The sequence below is a fragment of the Sminthopsis crassicaudata genome, chromosome 3 (genome assembly GCF_048593235.1).
Source record: "Sminthopsis crassicaudata isolate SCR6 chromosome 3, ASM4859323v1, whole genome shotgun sequence".
Taxonomy (NCBI): domain Eukaryota; kingdom Metazoa; phylum Chordata; class Mammalia; order Dasyuromorphia; family Dasyuridae; genus Sminthopsis; species Sminthopsis crassicaudata.
Genome location: NC_133619.1, coordinates 537814789 through 537837134, shown reverse-complemented (window position 1 = coordinate 537837134; position 22346 = coordinate 537814789). Strand labels below are relative to the sequence as shown.

Below are 22346 nucleotides of genomic sequence, written 5' to 3'. Positions count from 1 at the left end.
GACCTTTTCTTTAGGAACTACATTTTGCAGGTAAATGGAGAATGAAATTGAGGGCCAAAAACTTTGAGGCAGAGAGTCTAGCCAGAAGGCAATTGCTTTAGCAGAGGCATGAGATGATGTAGTTCTATGCCAAGATAGTGACAATGTGAATAGTGAGAAGGGGAGCTATGTAAGAAGTACCGTGAAAGTAGAAAGGAAAAAAGACTGGTTCTGAGGGCTATGTGGGTGAATGTGAATAAGAAATTGATGATTTTTTCTTTCACAACTGGTATAGAAATATGCTTTACATCATAGCACATATATAAACTATATCAAACTATCTATCATCTTTGAAAGCCAAAGGGGGAAGGAGCAGGTGAGAAAAACTTGGACCTCAAAATATGGTAAAAATTAGTGCTTAAAACCTGTGAAGATGTATATGAATTGATGCAAAATGAAGTGATCAGAACCAGAATGTTGTACAAAATAGCAGTATTATAATGATGATCAACTTTGAAAGAGCTATCTATTCTATCAATACAATGATTTGAGACAATTCTTAAAGACTTGTGATGAAAAAGTGCTATCCACTTCCACAGAAAGAACTCTTTGAATGCTGTTTAAACTACACTTTATTTATTTGCTCCATGGTGGAAAGACAGGAAAGACCAAGGTTTAAATGTTAAATAGATGATTTTCCATTTGGTCCTATAGGTTGTGGGAGTCATTGGAGTACACTTAATAGGCAAGTGACAGACCTTTTCTTTAGGAACTACATTTTGCAGGTAAATGGAGAATGAAATTGAGGGCCAAAAACTTTGAGGCAGAGAGTCTAGCCAGAAGGCAATTGCTTTAGCAGAGGCATGAGATGATGTAGTTCTATGCCAAGATAGTGACAATGTGAATAGTGAGAAGGGGAGCTATGTAAGAAGTACCGTGAAAGTAGAAAGGAAAAAAGACTGGTTCTGAGGGCTATGTGGGTGAATGTGAATAAGAAATTGATTTAACACCAAGGCTGCAAGCCTGGGTGACTGAGAGGACAGTGGTGTCCTTCATAGTAACAGGGAAGTTGAAAAGATTATTGAGTTTTAAGGGAAAAATAATGAATTTTATTTAGGCAGTTTTAGGTCATTAGTCAGGGATATAGTGAATCAAAGTGAAGATTTTGAATCAAAAGACTGAGTCCTGGTAAGTTATTTAACTTTTCTGAGCTTCATTTTAATTATTTGTAAAATGAAGATAATGCTACGTCTTTCAGCTGCACAAAGCTACTGTGAGGAAAATGTGTAAATTTCAATTGGATGGAGGAACTGGTAATTCATTCAGATGCTGAGACCCATCTGAAATCAGTCACCACCATGCAAAGAATTTCTAGCTAGTCTGGTTGAATTTTTAGGCTTCTCTCCTCTGGAGAACTGCATTTCTTTATGGAGAAACAAGTTTCTAGAGCTACTGAAGCCACCTTTTTATTAGTCATTTTTTAAAGTCATGTCCCATTTATATTTTTTACAGGGGAGAGAGACTGGAATGATTTGTCATTTTCTTCTTCTCCAGCTCATTTTGAAGTAAGGTTAAATGACTTGCCCAGAGTCGTGCAGCTAATAAATGTCTGAAGGCAGATTTGGACTCAGGAAGATTAATAGTCTTTTTGACTTCAGGCTTGAAATTCTATCTAGTCACTTAGTTGCCCCATGAATACTTTTGACCAATCTAAATAAGTTTAGGCCAACAAGCACAAAACATTTATACACATACAGAAAAACCTTCAAGAGATTTTAAAGAGAAGTTAGCAAATATACTTTTAAAATTATGTTTTTTGTTTTATTTTTTTTTTCTCTTCAATGTCTACAGTTACGTACCATTTGAATCTTATTCTGTTAAGTTTTTGCTTAAGGTATCTCTAAATTTGAGAATAGGAAAGCTAAAAACATTTCTCACCTTCCTTTTTACTTCATCAAAAGGCCAATGAAGTTGTCTTTAATCTCTTTGCCAAGGGAAACTAGGAAGGAAGGGTGGAGTTTTTTGGCTCAGTGAATTTTTTTTCAATTGGAAATGCTTTCTACAGAAGGTGAAAAACTTCTATAAAACCAGACTCAATTTAAGTATACATACATATATACATATATATGTATATATGTAAATATATATAAAATGTCATGTTTAATTAGCCCTTTATTATCACTTAATGCTTGTTGAGCTTAACTGAATTTTAAAAGAATATTAATGTAAGCAGAACTCAGCTTAACATTTCTTTTGCAAATACAAAAGACGATATCCATTAAGATGAAATGCTATCATGTATCACAAAGTACACATAATCCTTAATAAAAGCAAGCTTTCTAAATTCAGTTATATTATAAATTCTGTAGGACATTCCTGTTTCAAACACCCATGCAGAATAAATAGTTCAATGTAACCTGCTAAAAGTAAGGAAAGTGATTCATTAGCAAAAAGAACCTAGGACATATTTCTTGTAATCAAATCATTACCACTGAAGCAAGTAAGAAAAAAATAAGTAAATACCAAAGATGAATATATTTTCACTATCTTTATAGAATATTTTAGATTATTGTTGATGATGGTTATTCAAAATTTACTTTCATGATATCCTCAGAGGTACTTCACAAGTAGGGTAAGAATTCAGAGTTTCTTAATCTGATGTTCATGAATTATTTTAAAATATTTTGATAAGAATAAAACTGGTTTCCTTTGTAATTCTAAATATTTTATTTTATGTATTTAAAAACATTCTGAAAAAAAGTGCATATTCTGCCAAGGAGGTCAATGATACATGCAAAAAAATTTTAAGAATCTCTGGCCTAGAAGCAAGTAGCTAGAGGTCAAAGATGACTAGTGTGTTGATCAAGAAAGTCAAAGAAAAAACATAGAAACAGATTCCTGAATGAAATCATATTAGATTTTTTTTCATATTCCAACTTTTATTGACAAATGAATTTTGAGAATATTAGAGAAAATGAAAGTTTCAAAAGTATCTGCATATTGTACATTTGTATAAATTAAATTTAAATAGAACTATGGACTAGAATGACCAAACAAAAGGAAGGACAACTCTTCAATTAGACACTGAAAAGTAGGTGAAATGGGACTTAAATATGACTACTCTCTATACACTATGCTTTTGGGTTCTTTGGGGGAATCTGTGGCAACACCAGCAGTAAGAGCTTACTAGGGAAAGAAAACTTCCATTAGCCATAGCAAAAGGAGGAAATTCTGACGTGGTAAATATTTAGAGGGGACTTATTTCCACATACACAAAGGCTACAACTATCAAGGGGTTCAGAAAAGACAGAGTTCCTTTGCAGAACATTTGTCATGCTCATTTTGGCAGGACAGGGGCAGTCAGAGATAATACACTATAGTTCAATTTAGATAGTCAGCCAACAAACATTGTGTTAAGCACTGGAAATAAAGACAAAGGCAAAAGACAGTTTTTGCTCTCAAGGAGCTCACAACTTAATGGGGGAAGTAGCATGAAATAACTATGTACAAATAAGATGTATATAGGATAAACTGAAGATAATCAACAGAGAGGAGCATTAGCATTAACGGGAATCAAGACAGGATTCTTGTACAAGGTAGAATTTTAACTGAGATTGAATGAAATCCAGAATAGCCAAGGAGCTCAGATGAGGAGAAAGATCTATTTCTCGTGACCAGACTATCTTCTGACCTAGGCTTGGATATTAGCCTAACCCCTTATTAACTACTATCACAATCTTCTTGTTTTTCAAGACCCAAATTAGGAGTCTATAAAAACTTATCAACCACATCAATAATTTTCATTACTCCATCTAAATAATATTTTAAAACGTGTTTTAAATTAACTAACTAAACTAACAATTTACACGTAAGATTTCATTATTAATGACATGCTTCAAATCATTTTAAATCCTCAAAATAGTCTTGAGAATAAGGTACCACACATGTTATAATGCTAATTTAAATGAGAATAATAAAGCTAAGACCAGAGGGGGTAAATAGCTTGTAAAGGTCATAAAGTTACTAAGTGGCCAGGCCAGCACCCAAGCCCAGATCTGAAGAACATAGATTTTAAATTGGAAGGAACCTTACAAGTCAGCAGGTCCAAACCCCTCATCTGTAAAATGATGCTCTAGGAAGTTAAATGACTGTCCAAGATCATACAGGTAATAAATTTCATAGTCTGGATTTGAATCCAATTTCTTTGACTCTATACAAAGTGCTCTTTTTTGATATTTTTATGACTCCAAATATAGTGCTCTCCTAATTATACTACAGCTGCTCAAAAGTCAAGTAAAAACAAAATAATAAGAAAAAATGAAAATTCATGAACATATAAAAGTATTATTTTACATAGCTTTTATTTATTTATTCATATAAATATACATATATGTATATTTCATATAACATTGATACATACATATTTATACTTATTTTCTTTCAGGAAAACCATATCTACATTTCTAACACATGATCACTAAAATTGACAATGAAAGCCTCTCCTAATGAAATGAATGTATGGCAGATAAGTCATCCTATTAGTGGTGAAGAAACCATAGTGCTCTACATAAAAATGCAAGTGAGAAGGACATGATATAATACTATAGATTCTTATAAGATCAGTAGAAATGTTTAATTTTAATCACTTTGTGGATCAATTCTGTAAGCTATTCTTTTACTCTCTAAAGTGGCAATGGTTGGTGTAACGTCCAGGCTACCTTTCTGGAGGTCCTCCGGACGGACCTTGGTCTCAGCAGGATAGACACCACGAGAATGGTCAGGGATAGAGTCTAAAGTCTTTATTGTCTCCTTCACAGTCTGTGTCTATCACAGTCTGACCCAGTCTATGTCCATCACAGCCTGTGTCTGCCACAGTCTGACTCCTTCACAGTCTGTTCATTCTGATTGACTGAGTCCCCAGTTCTCTCAGCCCTTAAATACTCTATTACAATTACATCATTACAGCATACTGAATATGTGCGAACTAGAGAACCATTATATCACTGTACTAAGTATTAAGTATATGTAAACTAGAGAACAATCATCTCATCAATACCACTGAGTTGACACCTTGTTTCAAGTATACTTCTCCAGAGTTTGCCCTCTACAAACTGGAAATTGAGCAAGATTTCCTTTCCATAGGTCATTTGTAGGAAAGCAAAAATGGCAGCAACTGATTCATGGTAGAAAATATGAAGCTAGTTTCATTATTTTATATCCAATAAGAATACAGGGAAGGAATTAAAGTGCTACAGAAGTCAATTTATCCATCTGTATGATAGTCAAATTTCAATTGTTGTGGCCACTATTATTACTTCCCAAAACTTTTCTTCACTTTCAGAGATGTTTTTTCAAGGATAAAATACTACCATTATGAAACATACAATATGGAAGTTTTTCCTTATCTTGATGTTTCCAGTACGGTATGTATGATTTTTACAACACCCCAATGAAATCCTGAGACACCTAAGGGATACAGAAATAAGTTTTCAAATATTATATTTCATTAACTAATAACAGACTAATAATTTGAAACTTTTTCTTGTGACTTCCTAATTATCTGCTAGTTCCATTAAGAAAACATCACATTTTATGAAGTTTATGACTTCTTTAGGTGAATGTATAGATTCAATTAATCAGCAATATGATTATATACTTATATTTTAATAACTGTACAAAATAAAACAATGATGTAAATTGACATCCAATAACACCTTATTAATATGACAACAGAACTACAAGCCATCATTTAACTCAGATCAGTATTTTTTCCTAATAATTAAATAATTCTGTAGAAGAGAACTTAGGGTTCAGAAAATTAGTGGAAATATTCTGCAGTTCAGTGAGAAAGTAAAATGAGTTGAGTGGATCTTATTTTACTTGTATCTTGAGTTTCACATTTCAGTTAGTCAAAGGGGTTAGATAAGAGAGTTATCAAAAAGAAGACAAAGGATGATAAAACTTGCTTCAGGCTAGTATAAAGGGCAAGGAAAAGTGTGTTGCAAACTTAGGGAGTACAGTATGCTTATGTGTTGGCCATCATCATTTAATAACAAAATACAAGTTGAATGAGGAGAGAATGAAATATTTAAAAGGATAGCATCCTACTTTTCCAGGTTTTGAAGGAGACTGAAATTTTCCTTGAAAGAATGAAATTCATTTTATGGGGTAAACAAGAAAAAGAGTGTAAAAGAGAAAGGGGCAATTCTTGTTTATGTCTAGATACTGAATGGCAGAAAAATATGACATATTTATATGGTATTTATAATAAGTAGTAGCTACGTGGCTTCTATAAATGGTAAAAAATGAACTGATTGTGAAAGAAACAATCTCTTTTGCTCAGGTATTAGATGGTATCATTTGAGGTATCATAAATGGTATCAGATGAGGAATTGTCCAATAATGGTCAAAGAAAAGAAAAGTGATAGTTGAACTACAATGATGATGATGGACTCTATGATGGGGAATGTAATGGCAGATTTGTTAACTTGACATAAAAGCAGAAATGTCTGCTGTTTTCTCAGACATTTATCCATATAGATAACTTTCATTTATTGTTAACTAAATGCAAATCTGCCCAATCCTGATAACTCATATGTAAACAAACAATATCATCAGAAAGCTCCTAAAATATTTCTGAGTATTATAAAGCAAAACCAATTACTTTGGGCAAAAAACTCTGAAGATTCCACAGGTCACTATTGTTTTTTTAAGGGTTCAGAAGAGAAAGAAAGAATATTATGCTGAGGGATGGGACTTCTGAATAATGATATAAAATATAGCACATGGACTCTTAGAAGTGGATGTCTTAGTCTAAAATGACCATCAAAAGAACAATGGCCTGGAGTCTTAGAAACATGATGAAGGGGTATTGGAATATTGGAAGGCAGAAAGCTGATAATAGAATTAGACTAAAGGTATAGTAGATACAATGTTAAGAGGAAGAATAGAAGAAAAGAGAACCAATATTCCCAGAAACAATACACACACACACACACACACACACACACACACACACACACACAAATCAGAATAAAATGCAGTCTTATATAATTATATATTGAGCAACATGTATTAATAAAATATAAATTGAATTAGAGATTCCAATGCATAGAAACAAATGTAATCTCAGAGAGTTGGTAGGATAGTGCTTATTGCTAGAATTTGTCCAAATAGGGATATATTATATTCAAAAAGAATCAGAAAGATAAAGTAGGTTGAGTAGCAATATATATTAAGAAAATACTTGTGTATGTAGAAACAAAGGAAACTGAATTTTTAAAAAATTGGCTGAAGGGAAGAAAAAAATACAAGTAATATCTTTGGTGAAGTCTACTATAGATGACATGGATAGTGGGGATTAAATGGATAGTTTGGGAAATAGATTAACATCTAGCACTAATTTAGAGATGGGAAACATTAATTATTTGGATATCTACTGCTGGAGCTCCCTTTCTATAAAATTCAGAGCTATTGATAAATCTTTTGCTTCCCTAAAGATAATTTCTTCCTTCAAAATATAAAGGTGGTAAAAGGGAGAACTGCTCTGCTACAATGGGCAGCTGGATGGCACAGTGGAAAAAGTACCAGATTTAAAGGCAGCAAGACTTTACTTCTTGAGTTGAATTCTGGCCTTAGACACTATCTGTGTGACCCTGAGCAAATCACTTAAACCTGATTGGCTTAGTTTCCTTATCTGTAAAATGAGCTGGAGAAGGAAATGACAAATCACTTCAATATCTCTGCCAAGAAAATCTGAAACGGGCTCACAAAGACTCAGACATGACTGCAAACAACTAAAGAATAACAAATAATAATGATTTTGGATAAACATGGGAGAACTGGTGACAGAATAATCTTAACATAAGAGTTATAATGAAGGAAGAGAGAACCAGGTATAATCTGATATGCCTCACATTTTGAGAATACAAGTTCCAAAGTGTTCAAGGAAAAGGAAAGGTTCAGGGATGGAGAACCCAATGTAAAAGAATGAGAGGTCCTTTAGAATTAAATTCTTAAAACACAAATAGAAATTATTTCAATGCAAATGAGATAAGGAAGCTAAGGAGATACTGAAGTGATTATACCAATTAAGTTGTTTTTTTTTTTGTTTGTTTGTTTTTTTAAGATATGTACAGAAGATGAAAGTTTGGAATTCTAAAGCCCATAATAAGGTAAGAGGCTGATGATGAATCTTTAGTATGAAAAGCAGCTCTTCTTTATATGTTAGAAATAAGAGAATAATAAAAAAGCATAGAACTGCTTTGAGTGGCAGGAATGAGAAGATAGTTACAGGCAATGGGTGAGAAAACTGAATAATGCAATTTGAATTTATTTTCTCTTTCCAAGCTGATTAGTTTTTGAATTGGCTAGGATGTAATGCAAACCCCAGAAAAGTTGGGGATTCTAGCTCTCATATAAATAGTATAAATATTTTGTCTTCTAGATCTCAGCTCATTCATCTGTAGAAGTCTCATCCGCTTCTAAGGTATCATGCCTATGCTAAGATGGCATTTGCTTTTGCCTCAATGGATGTGAGTCATCAGTCCTAGTTGAACTACATTCTAGAGTAGGATAGACAAATATGAATGCTGGCTCATTTTTTTGTGATTTTTAAATGGAAGAGAAGCTACTGAACTGCATAAGGATTGAATTTAACAATTTTCAAAAACAATAGGAAAGGGGCAGCTAGGTGGTGCAGTGGATAGAGCACTACCCCTGGAATCAGGAGGACCTGACTTCAAATCTGACCTCAGACACTTAGCACTTCCTAGCTGTGTGACCCTGGACAAGTCACTTGACCCCAATTGCCTCAGGGAAAAAAAAAAAAAGCAGATGAAACTGGATTCTTCAAACTTTAGACCACGGAACACTTGAACATATTATGAACTAAACTGAGAGGTAAAGATTAGATACTAGTATAATTATTTGGATTTGAAAGAGATTAACTAATTGAAACCAATGAGTTGTCAAACAGGGGTCAATGTTAAAATGAAAAGATGTCAATGTATTGTATCTCTGCAAACTGTCCTTATTTTTTCCAATGTTCAATATATGTATCAATTACTTAGATGACAACAACCATGCATGCTTTTCAAATTGCAGATGATATGAATATTGGAAGGATGAATAGCATATTAGATGATAATTTAGATCCAAAAAAAAATCTGAGGTATATCAATAGGATAATTAGGATGCAGAGAGAAAATGGAGAGGAAGGGGGGAAAGAAAAAAAGGAAGGAAAGAAAGAAAGGAAAGGAAGAAAGAAGAAAAGAAACTAGCATTTATTAAGTACTATGTACCAGGCACTGAGCTAACCATTACAAATATTATTTCATTTGATCCTCACAACAACCCTGAGAGATAATTATCCTATTGATATACCTCAGATTTTTAAATATATTTTAAAAATATAATGTCCAGAATTTAACACAGTTTCCAGATGTGGCCCTAGTAAGCAGACTGAAACATAACCATTACCTCTTCTTTCTGGATCCTGTGTTTGCCTTATTAAATTTCATCCTGTTTCATATTTTTGGATCTAAATTATCATCTAATATGCTATTCATCCTTCCAATATTCATAGCAATAGTGCTATGCCATTTTATAGTTGAGGAAAAAGAGGCAGATAAGAGTCTAAGTGACCTGCCCAAGGACATAAAAATAGTGTCTAAGAGTATATCTGAATTCAAGTCTTCCTGATTTCAGGCCCAGAATTGTATCTAATGTACCTCTTAGCTACGGAAAGAACATACCAAATGAAGGACAGCTGAAAGAACTGAGGATATTTGTACTGAAGAATAGTGACTTTCTTCAAGAATTTGAAGGGTTTTTATACATAATGGGATTAGACTTGTTTACTTAGCACCAGAAACAGGCCTACAAACAATGTGTAAAAAGATAAAAAACTTCCTATTCCTTTTCTAAAAAAAGAATGAATTGACTTAGATGATAATGGGTTCTCTTCTTACTTGAAGTCTTCAAACAAAAATTAATCCACTTGTCAGGTATTGAAGAAAGGATTCTAGATCAGCAATGGGTTGTACTAGATGATTTCTGAGATCCCCAACAGATCTTCAATTAATTGTATAGATTGAAAAATGCTGAAAATCATGAAGTTAATAGCATTATGGTAATTTATTTAGTTAACAGACACAAAAGTAATCAATGCACTAAATCAGGCAATAAATTACAGATACTATAGAAGAAGATTTTTCAATACTGATAATATATAACAATATAAATACTGATAAAAAATAATAATTTTACCTCCAAGGACCATGCCAGCCTGACAGCATTTTCTTAGACGACATGCTGGACAATTTTTTCTACGAATTTTGTCAACTATGCAGTCATTTCTCCCAGCACATAAATAATTATGCTGTCCTGAAATAAAAGAAAAGCTATTTTTGTTATTTCAAAAACACTTAATTTTTTTTATAAAATAGTCATTTAAAATTTTAAAATATTTTTCAGTAACAATATTAGCTCAAACTTTTGACATTGATATCACTGTATTATACAACAGAAACAACTCTTTCTGAATCTTGCAAATCTTGTTGAATGCAATATTCTGGTTAACTTAAATTTTTTCAGTAAAGTCAACTTTGTGACCACTAAACCCATATTAACTTCTGTTTTAAAATCATACTCCATTTTTGCCCTCTTTAATACAGAAAATAATATGTATGTATGCATACATACATATATATATATATATATATATATATATATATATATATATATATAAACATATGTGACTAAGAATCACAAAATATTTCTCATGGTCATCATTATGAACATTATATTTAACCATTCATGTAAGTATAGGACCTAAATTTAATACCTTAAAATACCCTTAAAATAATTCCTATTGAATTAATTTCAGCTTTTTCTCCTACCATTGTCATTGCTTTTTGTCATAATTGCCATTTATCACCTTCTTTCTCTAGATGAATGGTTGCTCTGCTTTTCAGATTTCTCTATTTCACTTCAAATTTTGGTTTCACTGATTATTGACATATAAATCACAATGCTTCTTCAAAATTCCTCTGACCATTTTTAAAGAATATTTTAAATAACCGAGTGTCAACTTTCCTCTTCAAACCTAAAATTTCTGGATTAAATGCAGTGGCAGTTGCTTAGTTACTATTTTCCTAAGTGGATAGTAATGTGTCCAACTTATCCTGTGAATATGTGTCTAATAACCTAAATCATCTACAGAAGCCATGAACATGGAAATAAGCATACAGTCTTCAGATGACAAGGAACAAAACAACAAACAAGACTATCATTCAGACCCTCTCAGAATTTAATAATCTACAACAATGTAAACTGGTGTATTAATTTAACAAACTTGATAGTCAGATTCTTTCACCAGCAAATATGCTATAGATTGGGACATACCTTCAATGAATGTTTAATTAAGAAAGTAAAAGGCTTCAAAGGAATCTCTGCAATTAGTCAGACAACACCATAAAATGTTTAATCAAAGGTAAGTTGGTGTATAAGGCAAATAATATAATTATAAGAGGAATATTCTCCAGCTTTCCAAAGTTCATCCATCAAAGAGCTTTTAGCTATTCATTCTTTATTTAGTTATTTTTAGCAAATATCCCACAACAAATGCGCTCGTTTGTATATTCCTGAAATTTCATCCATTACTTAACATAAAGGTCAGTTAAATAAACAAACTTATGTATAAGTCTAATGCTAGAGGTTGGAAAAGAGTGTAGAGGTGACATTAGACTTCAGAAAATGGGCAAACAGCTTTTTTACCTTCATACCAGTTAGCCCAATTGGGATATTTACACCTTGAACTGTGCAGACTGGTGTTAGTGTTATTTTACACAAGCAGCAGCATGGTGTAATACAAAGAACACAAGAGTGGAAACTAAAAGGACTGGGATCCAGTTACTTAACTTTTTTGTAAATGAAGGAAAAGGTATTTCCATTACCTGCTTTACTGGATTACTAGATTAAATGTGCTTATAAATGACAGGGTACTATATAACCTGAGCTATTATTAGTATTGCTGAACTCTGTGTGTAGGAGCAACTAGGTAATGCAGGGCATTAGTTCCAGGCCTGGAACCAGGAAGACCTGAGTTCAAATACAATCTCAGATACTAGTGATGAGATTTTGGGCAGTTATTTAATGCTATTTGCCTCACTTCCTCATCAATAAAATGAACTGAAGAAAGATTGGCAAGCCACTTCAATATCTTTGCAAAGAAAACAGCCAAAAGGAGTCACAAAGAGTCAGACAAGACTGAAAACAATAACACAGTATGTGGATACAGAGTGAAAAGGGATTTTTTTTTTAATGTAAATTTGTAAAAAGAGAATTGTGACAATAGTATTTTACAAGAGGTTCCCTTTTCCCTAAGGAAGAAATGGGTCCCAAATATTAAAAATATAAAAACAGAGCACATCAAACTCTCTCTTATATAGATAACAGGAATATCAACTACCTATGTAAAAATGTTCATTTATGCAGAGAGAATAAGGAAATGAATCTGTTGCACCTATCTGCTTCGGGGTCATGAAGACCTAGAAAAAGACAGGGCATGGAATGGGAGAATTGTTTCTTCTGGGTGAACAGGAAGAAAAATTTCGATTTCCTAATTCCTTTCTCTCTGAGACATTGGTTGGTTGGTTTGTTTGTTTTTTTTCACATAGAAAGTCTACAAATGGAATGCTTTTCTCAATTTACACACATAAATCTGGCAATCCTATTGAACCAGGAAGCAGAATAAAAACTCATCTCTCTGTGTCCACACTAGTAATGCCTTTTCAGATGTAAAAGGGAGACAAATTGAGATGAATACTTAAGTATATATAAAACAGTTTAGTATCCTCATTTTAGAGTGGGGATGTTGTGGCCCAGAAATTTTACATGACTTTTCTAAAGTCATACAGCTAGTCAATAACTGTTAGGACAAGAACGCAAGTCATCTGATTTAATTTCAAAGCTCTTTCTACCACACTGCATTTTCTTTACTCCAATAAAATTGATTTAATTAACAAATGACATTTAATTCAGCAAACTGCTAAGTGTTTTTTAATGTCAAACTAATTCCAGTAACTTTTTGCTCTGAACTCTTTCAAACCTATATAGTTAAAATGATGCTGGATTTTCTAAAGTTATATGAGTGAAGCATAAATTCTGGCAATTCCTACCAATCTCGTAAGGATTACAATGGACTTACTGATAGACTTTGTATCTAATATCTATAGATCAGACTAGCCAATTTCTGAAAGGATTATTCTTAGAGAATTGGCTATCATATGATAAATTTTCCACAATTCAACCACCATAAAGAGTCCTCTATGGCAAGGAAAGATATATTTTATAATATGTGTGTGTATACATACACACACACACACACACACACACACACATATATATCAGTAGAGAGAGTACTACATTAATAAATTGTAGAATTTTGAAGCACTGGTGTAAGGTCAAATGAAGCTTGTATTTTTAAAAAAACAGGAATAATATAAAATATACTAAACTTGTTTAATGTATTGATAAAAAGCTTTTTTATCATTTATGAGCAAGATAATAAAATATGATTTCTCCAAGTAAAACAGTAAATTCCATTAGTTGTAATAAAACTTGAACACGGAGCACAGAAAGAAAAACCTTTAAGTTAGTTCTGTTAAAGCTCCCCTTTTGATCCAAATGATGGCATGCTACAAAAAACAGACAATGCATTTTGTAGTTAGAATTGTATTAATGTTTTGTTTATTATTAAAGTTGTAAGAGTAATGTAAAGAACCAATTTATATTCCTCAGTATGTTCCATTTCATTGTGATTGTAAAAGTAATACTGTAATACAAGGATGTTAAACAGAAGCAGAAACAGGGGCCATTAAATCATATGTAAGAATTTTGCCACTTCATATTGACTTAGAAAGCAACACAGTAACATTATTTATGTTTTACTATATATCAACTTATTTTGTTAAATATTCATTAACTACATTTAACCTGCTTTAAGACTAAAGGACCATGACCACAGTTTTTGACCCCCTTCTCTAGTATACTTAAGATATGAAAAACACTGCAAACCCATTAAAAGAAAGTAATTTCTATTTTTATTAATTAGGAATGATTAATAAGGGGAACAATTATAAGTAAAATATGTGTTATCTATCTAAGTATATGTATTTATGCAGATAATTGAGTGGAATAAAAATGAGGTCTTTTTAAAAGGGGAAAAAATTAGAAAAGTGGTTCAAATGAAGAAAAATTTCTGACAGTTGAAAAGAATTCAAAGTCCTTCATGTAGAACAAATCTTCATACTATTCTGTTTTGGGTGCCTGAAAGAGAAAATCGGCTATCTTCTGATAAATTATAAAAAGACAATTAACATATCTTGTGTTTAATACCTATAGGCTGGGTGATTGTTGATAGTAGGAGGGAAGCTAATTGGGTCTTGGCAGTGGGTAAAGCAGCTAAAGTCCAAATGAATGAGAAAAGCTAAAAAGTATTTTAATCTAAGTTTTAAAATTCTTAACAAATGATTCCTACATAAACCTTGAAGAAGTGGAGCCAAAATAAAATTAACATTTTTAATTATGGTAACATAGTCATTATAGTACTATATGGCAGTTGGTATTACTAAGGTACCTAATTTTATATCTATATTCCAATTTCATTAAATTTTGTCCAAACTGAATCCTTTATTTATATGCTTATATAATAGATGCATATTAAATATTTCCATGAATGGCTGACATATCTTCTAGCTCTAAACCATATGATACTGAAGTTTTATAATTTTCAATTTATTAAGTTTATGCTACTTCCCCCTCCCTCCCCATTTAATCTCACCTATAAGACGCCGTTTGGATAAGGCACCACTAACTTCCTGGTAGCAGATTTCTCTTACTTAAAATTGTATTCAGAATGAACACACAGACACATACACACACACACACACACACACACACACACACACACAACATACACACAAACTTACTCAAATCATATACGCTGTTGGGCCTTATGGATCCAAATTGACAAAAGCAACAATATTACTTAACAAAAGGAGGCTTACATATTTCAATTACTTTGTCAATATATCAGAGAGACTCTCGTATCAGTGGCAACTTCACCCAAATTCATGAAAATAAAATAAAGGGACCAAAATGAAATAAGCATAGAACAGAAAGATTAATTTTCTTTATGGCTGATTCTTATGACTCTTATTGCTTCTTACAATCTCTAACAATTGACAAAAACTAGAATTTTAACAGTAATGAAGCTGAATATGTAGTCATTGTTGAAGATCTATATCTCTGTAAATTTTACTATCAGTCAGATGAAGCACAACTTTAAATCACATTGATTCTCTTAACTGGGTACACTATTGAAAAACACAGATTTCAAGGAATCTTAGCAATGTCCAGATTTATTTCATTTCTTAAAGTGATGCCAATGATGATGTTTTTAATGTATAGAATGGGAGCTGAACTTGTGATTTTAGTGGTTTAGAGAATTCTAAGGTGAATGTCTTTCTTCCAATGCAAGTTGGCTTCTTTGTTCCAATTAAAAGGTACACAAAACATAGGCTAGGTCAGAGGCAGAATCCAAAATCAGCTTTGAGGGCTAGCTCTCTCTTTACTGTGTCATTCTGTCTCTGACATTTATACAAATGTCACTAAAAAGAAAAGGTATTTTGCCTTGATTTATTCATTAACTTGATACAGGTTGATTTTTTTTAATATTTTGGAGAAGGAGGTGTCTCGTCACAGATATTTACCACACCTTGAAATAGAGAAGTTTGCCTTATCTTTCTCAGTATCAGTTTTCTTAGTGGATAGCAGGGATGCTTTAAGAAATAGAAAATCACATCCAAAATTTACTTTATCACTTGTTATGTGCCCTCAAAAGTAAGAGAAAGGAGAATGAATAATGATACTGTCTCACTTACATTCCATTAATTCCCATTCTTTTTCAAGGCAAAAATGGAGTTTGTGTGACAGCTATCCCCATATATTTTTCAAAAAAAATCTTTTGAAATTTTATATCCATTTAATACGTAATAATTATTCTTCTCAGTCTTATGCATCATAATTGTTTTTTGATTTTTTTTTTTGCTATCTCTGTTCTTCACAAGGCATTTGTTACCAGTTATACACAACCATTAATTTCAACAATATTTTTGTTTTGTCCACCTGTTCCCAAAAACATATTTTTTAAAAATGTAAGTATCCCATTGACTATTTTAGCCTAATCTTCCATGAAAGGATAAACACATCATGAAGTGTTAATGAGAATTCCTTAAATGTTAATCCAACATTTATTCAAAATTGACAAAAGAATTTCACAATATCATTATTAAAAAAGATAATATTCCACCATAAAAATGCAATATCAATTCTATGATTAAATTATTTTATTTGCTTAGTGACTTCCATCACTTGTAAGCTGCAACTAAAATTTAAAATTATTCAACATGTAACTGAACTTAAATATCTTGAAGACAAACAAGGATTAGACACTTCCCAATCATTAAAAATTTGTAGTAGCTATGGCTCCTAGCAACCAGTTACTCACTATCAATGCAGGAAAATGAATTTCATAGAATTTAATAGAAGTTAAGCACTTCCCTTGCTTTCTTTTGGAAAGCAAGAAGAAGCATACAGAGAAGTTCCAAGAAAAATGAACATATTTAAAAAAAGAGGGAAAAAACAGAAGCATGACTGTCAGTAAAAATTATGTTTTTATATGTATTTTTAAGCATGAAATTAAGAATTACATTTAATAATACTTTTTTCTTCATTGTTCTCTGGAATTGATCATTGGTTCACTAAAATTATATCAACAAGGTTGAAGTTCTAAGAAAAGGCTTTTTAAAGTTTAGACCAGATCAGGGATTGCACACTTGTTGTACAATGACCAGTCTGAGCAATGTGAAGAAGTTTGCATTAAGTGATGATTTTTTCAACTATGGCAACTTGTGAAACACAGAGGGGCTATGATTTGTGCTGGTAAAAGGAATAGTCTCATACTAATGAAATAACAGATCTTTTAAAATTTCAAAGTATGGGTTTGAGAAACTGTTGGTGTACTATTTTTAGATTTTTCAAGTTTATAATAATAATGACTGCTGACATTGATATGGAACTTAACAATTATATAAAATACTTCATACACCTTACTTCAGCTCATCCTCATAATAATTCTAAGAAATAGTTATAACAAATAATATTATTCCCATTTTAAAGATGAGGAAATAAGGCTCAGAGGAGTTAAGTGACTTGACCACAGTGACATATCTAATAAGTATCTGAAGAAGAATATGAAACTAATTATGTCCTGCCTCCAAAACCAGAATTCTTTCCACTATGCCATAAGCACTTTTGAACCATGTCTCAGAAAGGAAAACGAGAACAGCAGAAGCTATACTGACAATACTGCAGGAAAAATTTTCTGTACTGTACCTTGTTATTGCTTGCAACCAGAACACAGTCACAGCTCTAAGAGATTAGGTCACCCCAAAAAAGCCATTTGTGAAGGCAAGAGCTAAACAGTGAGGAGGAGATATAGAAGTAGAGTCAATGAAAGCCAAGATTTGATTTTAAAAAGGTGGTGATAAGAGTTTAAATTTATCTGAAATCATAATGTAATACTATGTTTTAATAATTTTCACATATGTAACATTATAAATTATAATGTAATTCCTATTAAGCTGATTTTTTGCATCCAAATCACCTAGTCAAATTCAGCAATAAGGTAAGTTCTGTAGAGCTGGAAAGTCTACTCTTAGGGGATATCAGTAAATACCTGTGTGTATAGAAACAGATAAGTACACACACACACATAAAACATATGCACCACAAATATGCTTTGGCTTAATACTATATGTCCTTAGCAAAATGCTGAAATGAACCACTAAAACAGAAACTTCTACAATGCAAGATAAGCTTTGGGGGCTTGCATAATCTGTTTTAATTTGAAAATACTGTCAAATGAAATATGTATTTTCAAATATCACTAGAATTTTTAAAAATTTACCTTATACATAAAGGTTAAAGGTGTCCTGCATATACTATTTTCAATGAATGTAAATGAAGAGGGTTGCAATAAAAAGAAAAATAATTATTTCTATCATTTTTTGGATCATTAGTCCTCTTCCTCATATTACTCATATAACATCAGCATTTTAATAGAATCATATCTTAAAAATTAGAAATGACTTCAAAGTTCATATTTCATTGAAATAACTGAGGGCCTTTTCTCCTGTTTTTTTCACATAATTCAGCTGCCTTTCTCCACTTTTTTTTCCTTCACTCCTTTCTCAGAAGAAGAATTGGCCCTACTCTTTATGGCAAGGCAAACGTCTCCAATTACACAAAAGTGATCCCATTTCATTCTATCTTTTCCAATAGACTGCCTCCTGCTATCATCCCCTTTCTTTCATTAATTTTTTCCCTATTGCCTATAAAGAAACTCATATTTCTACCATCCTTAAAACTACTTCCAAAGGCTATCAACAATTAGTGCTTTGGTTTTTGTTCCTCTCACCCTCTTTTTAAATCTCTGACTTTGGTCCTTGTTATTCAACTGAAACTGCTTTCTCCAAAGTTTCTCCAATGATTTCTCAATTACCATATATGATAGCTTTTTCTCACATTTCACCCTTCTTGATCTTTATGCAGCTTCTGACATTGTCAATCACTCTCTTCCCTTGAACTAATTTTCTCTCTTAGTTTTCATGACATTGCTCTGTTCGGGTTGAACTACTCCCTCTAATCATGGATATTCCCCAAATCTCTGCTATTGGCTTTCTCTTATATTTCTTTGTTTGTTAATCTTATCAGATCCAATGGATTAAATTACAATTATGCAGATTATTCTCAGATTCATTTATTCATCCCTAACCTCTCTCTAGATATTTTCATACATCTTCCTTGGAAATCTTAAGCAGGATTAAAATCAACATGTCTAAAACTCAGCTCCTTAATTGTCTCTCCAAATCTTTTGAGGGCATCACAATGCTTCCAGTCAATCAGGCTCACAACCTAGGTTTTGTTTTTAGCTCCTCACTATCTTTGTAGTAGCTGAGGAAGAATTGTTTCACACTACTAGAAATTTAAATTCCCAAGAGTTATTATCAATTATCTTTGGAATACCTTTCATATTTGTGCTCTGTTTTCTTCTAATCCTGCTACCATGGTGTTTGTGAGCATTTAGGATAGGAAGTGATGACCTTAAAAGCCAAAATCAAAAAAAAAAAAAAAACAAACAACCTAGGATCATCATTTTCATTTTTTGACAGGATTACTAGCCTTGGTAGATGAGGAAAAAGTTATATTATTTACCTAAATCAGTAAAACATTTTTGACAAAGTCTCTTCTACTATTCTTTGTAGATAAGATGAAAAGAAGTAACTTAGATAACAAGTTAGGCTGATTCAGTAGAAACTGAATGACTGGAGCTAATGAATAAATTAAAGTTTTGGTGCACTGACATAGGAATATGACCTTAGTCCTAGTTGTTAACATGTTTATCAGTGAATTAAATAAAATTATAATTGGCATGCTTATCTAATTTGTAAATGACAACTGGATATGAACAATTTAAAAGAAATTTAAAAACATTAAAAAATCTTAAAATAAAATAGTATGTGGAATGCATCCTCAAAAACTAAAACAGATTTGTAATCTTAGTAGAGAGTCAAAACCTATCCATGCCTGTCCAACCTGCCCAAGCCTGAACAGAGTATGGTGATTTTATTGATGATACAGCACAGTATTCTATGCTTCTTCCCACCAATACTACAGATGGCTTTGAGGAAAGTACTCAATGTTGCAGGATATCATTATATAGAAACAAGTTGGGGATGTTTGAAAACAATATGACAATATATCAAAATTCATAGGACATATTATTTTGTGGGGAAATTCATTCCTCTAAACTCATCAAAATATTATATATGCAGCTAAAAACTAGAAAAACATAAAATGTTTAAAAAGTAAAAATCATGAAAAGAGATTAACAATTTTTTTTAAAAATAGAATTAATGACACTGAGCTGTTTTTTTAAGGAATTAGTTGATTAAAATATTTATTTTAACTCTTTGTGTGTTTTTAAGGGTATATAAACATTGCTGAAATATGGTTTCTAATTTTTTTAATGGGTCAGTCTATCTCCTTCCCAGTTGTGACTGCTGTGTATTTTCCTTCATTGTTTTCTATCCTTACCTTTTATCTTTCCCTCTCAAAAAGTCTGTTTTGCTTCTGGCTAAGCCTTATTTGATTTTTATAAAAGAAAACCAAATTACTAGTATCAAAAGGAAAATTCATAATAAATCTAATGCATCCCTTAAGCTAGTTTCCCCCTTTCCATTAACCACTTTCCTTATTTTTCTTTTGGGTAAAGTATGTTTCTGTACCCAAATGTGGATATGTATTCTTCCCTCAACTAGTTCAGGTAAGAGTACGGTTTAAATGTCTTCAGTTTCTTTCCATCAATTTTTGCTGGAACTCTGTCTTCCCAGAAATCAGTCAGAGTCAGGATCACCAAAAATCTTTATTCTTGGTCTTTTGGGGTTAGATCTAGCAATCTCCCCACCACCTTCCTCTCTCTCCACTGCCAGGAGAATGCCTCAATTTCCTCCTCCTACTCCACCCACACAAGTCACTTCCCCTTCTTTGTCCCACCAATCAAGCCAGCACAGAATAGTTGGGGAGAGTCATTCTTCAAACATGTTATTAGAGAATTGTCCAATTGGCAATTAGTCTCAAGTGCTCCATTATCCAAGTGCATTTGCTCAGTTCTAGCCCTTTACAAATTGTCACTACTGTCCTTATTTCACAAAGTCCTCTTTGTACATTCCACTTATGTGAAATAATTTTCCTAATTTTTTCTCTTCCTTTTTCATTTACTCTTCCCTTTCCATTTCACTCTTTGAGATCACTCACATACACACCAGAATCACCAAGGCCCTTTGTCTAATTAGACTCCCTCTATGAGGTCAGACTATCTTTTTTTCTTATTTTCATTCCTAATGTTTAGCACATAATAGGTTGACTATTATTAACTCCTAGAGATAAGGTTCTAACAGATCAATATCATTTTCCCTTATAAAGAATATAAATAGTATAGCACTATTTAGTCATCTCTCTCCCTCTCATGTTTACCTTTTACTTTCCAGACTTCTGTGTTTATATAAAGTTCTATACTCGGCTCAGTGCCTTTCATCAGGAATGCTTGGTTATTTTAAATTTCTGCATCAGTATTTTTTTCTTCCTCAGAACTCCAGATTTGATTATAATATTCTTAAACATTTTCATTTTGGGATTTCTTATAGGAGGAAACCTGTGGCTTCTTTCAGTTTTTACTTTGCCTTGTTCTAAGATGTTTGGACAGTTTTTATTTCTTGAAATATGTCTAGGCTCTTTTTTTATTCATGAATTTTAAGTAGTCCATTTTTTCATAAATGTCCTCTCCTTGTCTGCTTTCTCTATTTCTATATTTAGCATTTTTTTATTCTTTTGACTTTATTTCTTGATATATCCTGTAGTTATCATCCATTTGACCAATTCTAATATCCAAGGAATTATTTTCTTCAAGGCTTTCCCTAAGCCTAGCAATTGCCTCTGTTTTCCATTTTCTACAGTTCTTTTTAGTTTTCTAAATTTTTTAGCTTCTTTATATATATATATATATATACATACACACACATATATATATGTGTGTGTGTGTGTGTGTGTGTGTGTGTGTGTGTGTGTGTGTGTATGTATATGTATCCTTGTCTTTGATGTGCCTGGAATTTCCCTCTTAGGATAGCTTTTTATTATTGGATTATTTATCTCACTCATGTTTCTAGCCAACTTCTTGCCTTTAGAGTTAGTGTTAGACTTTGTACACTTTAGGGGAGTAGGGAGGTGTGATGGAAGGAAAATCTATTCACTGCCCTCTTGCTCTAAGTTCTTAATCTAAATTTGATTCTATGGACTTATTTCTGGTTGGAAATTTCAGTGAACTGCTGCTTGACTAACTGGACCCAATGATAGGCTCTGCAACTGAACTGCTGGCTTCCCTTTGGTTTAGAATGCTTTGCTGTGCTCCTGGAATTAGTGTCATAGAGCTATCCAGAACTTATTACAGACTCAGTGAACAGCTAGGGTTCACAATAACCACCAATCTTCTCTACCCCAGATTAGTGATTTGAAAGTTGGTAATGGAAGACAGAGCTTTCATAGAGTACTTACTTCTATACTTAATCAAGGATCCCCTGAAATCTCTGCTTTGTGCTTTCTGTCCTGTCACCTTGTCTCATCCTTCATTACCTGGGCTCTAAAATTATTCTCTCCACCTTGTGTATTTTTGATCTGATATTCTT

The 22346-nt window shown here is 32.4% G+C and overlaps 1 protein-coding gene across 1 annotated transcript in view; it reads right to left on the bottom strand.

The window, feature by feature from the left end:
• PGR (progesterone receptor) overlaps positions 1 to 22346 on the bottom strand; it is a 91938-nt gene that overhangs the window by 52533 nt on the left and 17059 nt on the right. Inside the window, exon 3 of the mRNA XM_074304442.1 lies at positions 10249 to 10365. Within this exon, the coding sequence (XP_074160543.1) occupies positions 10249 to 10365 (117 nt within the window). The remainder of the gene's footprint in view (positions 1 to 10248; positions 10366 to 22346) is intronic.